Here is a 2,500-nt window from a genome sequence, read left to right as displayed (position 1 = left end):
ACCAAAGCGTAGGAAGCTGTCTGATGCTGATAATAAGAGCAATGTTGTGATGGCCACGCCAGACAAAAATTGCCACAGTTTTATAAAACCAATACTCCGAAGATCCCCAAGACATCTGACCAAAACTGATAGTCAAGTTGTCTCCCCTGTCAGAAGATCCCCAAGGTTAATGAAGAAAAGTAGACATTCTGTGGAATTAAAGTCCACTTTGGGAACAAACTCTACCACTAGGTCTACTCCAAAAAAGCACATAATCTCCAAAGGACTTTCAACAAAGCAGATATTCCTAGATGGTAACAGTAAATCAGGTGAGCTGTGTAATTCACATAGCAAACCAGGCCTAACTAATAGAAATGGAAATGTGTGTGTAACATGTGAATCAGATAAGCAGCCTACGAAAACTCTGAACCTGTGTCACACAGGAAAGGGAGGGCACTCCTGTGACAGATCCCAAATATCCAGGGCAGAAGTACAATTCAAACATCCTAGTCCCAATCTTCAGTCTTCAACATGTAAGAGATCACCGTTGAGTGTTACCAATTCTACTATGAATTCCAGCAAATCAGTCCTAAAAACACCAGAAACTAGCATGTCATCAACAATGAAAGCAACACCACCTTTGTGTAAATGTGGCCGTAGGTCAAAGAGAAGAATGGTCCAATCTCCTGGACCAAATCTTGGAAGGTTCTTTTTTTCATGTTCAGGAGGGAAGACGACAGATCGGAATGGGTGTGGGTTTTTTCAGTGGGAATCCTCCACCCAGAGTTCTGGTTCCACTAGCAGAAATCGGAGCTTTGTTTCAAAGTACAATTTGTCGGGTGTTTCTAAGCCATTTACTCCTGTATTTCAACTTGGAGATAAATGCAATGGCTTTGCTCAACAGAGACGAAGTTTGGGAGTTAGACCCAATGTAAATAGAACCTGTATCAGGTAATGGGTTCTTTATGTCTGACATGCAACTTTATTATTGTAATTTCTTTTGATTTTTATTCCCCTGGAAGATTCGGGGTCATATAGTTTTTGTTCTGTCGGTTTGTGTGTCTGCAAAAACTTTAACCTTAGCAATAACTTTTCAATGTGTATGATAGGGCATTCATATTTCACATGTGTATTCCTTGTGACAAGACCTTCCTATTGGTACCAAAATTCTTGACCTTTGGGTTTGACCAACTTTTGAATTTTTAAATCTTGGTCATTATCAATTTTGCTGTCAGGGACATTAATGTTCACAAACACTTCTTTTGATCTAAATGAAAACGGATCTTAAATAAGATCCTTGTTTTATATTCCTGGATACGAGTTTTATACTAGTTACTATTAATTGGGTAGAAACAAACAGCTTTCAGACTTTATTCGATGACTATATTTTTATAAAATTGCATTTTTGAAATTAAGAAGTTATTCATTATTTGAATGAGGCATTGATTATTTGCTATTTTAAAATCCATTTGTTGCATAGGAGCTTGTGATTTACACTGTTTAGGACCTGTGTTCAAAGTACCTAATCCCTCAGATAGACTTACCCTTTAGTTATTGACACAGTAAATGAAACTGCTGTAGCTTGTGAATGGATTAAATGAACTTCTGATGTGGGGAATATTTTTTTTAGATATCTGATCAAGAATTCATAAATTTTAAATCAAATTTCTTTTTTCCTGATGTGATAAATTTTCAAAACATAAAATAGACTGTCTGCTATCAAAACACAGACTTTGATATCATTCACCTTCGTAAGTTCAAAGGGAGTAAGTAGACCATAAAATCACGTCCAATCTACACTCCAACATTATGGACTTACCCAGAATGGTACTGTACTCTTCATACTTTGTCAGTGTGTAGAGATATTGTGAGATTCATACAATAGCAATAAGATGAATTGTTAAAAGCTTTTATAAGATCCCATATGGGATTCAGGTCATTGAAAGGAGTCTTTGATTTGTATTAGTGAGTTGGATCTTACTAAAAAAAAAACAGCTTGTCATTGGGGCTTAATGTCTGAAGCCTCAACATCTGATGTCACTTCAGGTGTATACTCAGTTTTAAACTTGCTGCAAACTATTGGTTTGATCTTTGAATGTTATTCCATATGGATCTTTTTTCCAAGTCTTCTATTTCATGCAGAAATTAAAAAAGAATTCAACACAAACTTTCATTATTTTATTAAATGATTGATGATTATGTTGTATCTAGTTTACTTCCATTGAAGAATTTCATTTATTTTCTTGCTGCTTCAGAAATGCAAATTAAAAAATTTGAATTAAAAATTTTGTAAAGTATGTACTAAAGTTAGAAAAATTTAATTACAGTAATCACATTAAATGATGCTTTGAACAATCAAATGTCATGGGATGAATGATCATGATAATTTAAATTCGCATAGAACTAAATTCACAATTACATATATGTATGTTTTTAAAACGTATGATTTTGTATGAAATTTACATGTACAGTATGAGTTTGTTCCAAAATAAACATTGCATCATGCTGTAGATTAGCTTCA

At 34.4% G+C, this 2,500-nt stretch overlaps 1 protein-coding gene across 2 annotated transcripts in view; it reads left to right on the top strand.

Moving 5' to 3' along the window:
• Positions 1–2,258, top strand: part of LOC125672457 (ERI1 exoribonuclease 2-like) — a 14,312-nt gene extending 12,054 nt beyond the window's left edge. For both annotated transcript variants that reach the window (XM_048908713.2, XM_048908714.2), the window contains exon 9: positions 1–2,258. This exon is cut by the window's left edge and continues 77 nt beyond it. In XM_048908713.2, coding sequence (XP_048764670.1) covers positions 1–934 — 934 coding nt within the window. In that variant the 3' untranslated portion in view covers positions 935–2,258.
• The last annotated feature ends 242 nt before the right edge of the window (positions 2,259–2,500 follow it).

Source organism: Ostrea edulis, chromosome 4 (genome assembly GCF_947568905.1).
Source record: "Ostrea edulis chromosome 4, xbOstEdul1.1, whole genome shotgun sequence".
NCBI classification, from domain to species: domain Eukaryota; kingdom Metazoa; phylum Mollusca; class Bivalvia; order Ostreida; family Ostreidae; genus Ostrea; species Ostrea edulis.
The sequence above is the reverse complement of the archived record's forward strand: the minus strand, read 5'-3'. Positions and strand labels throughout refer to the sequence as shown.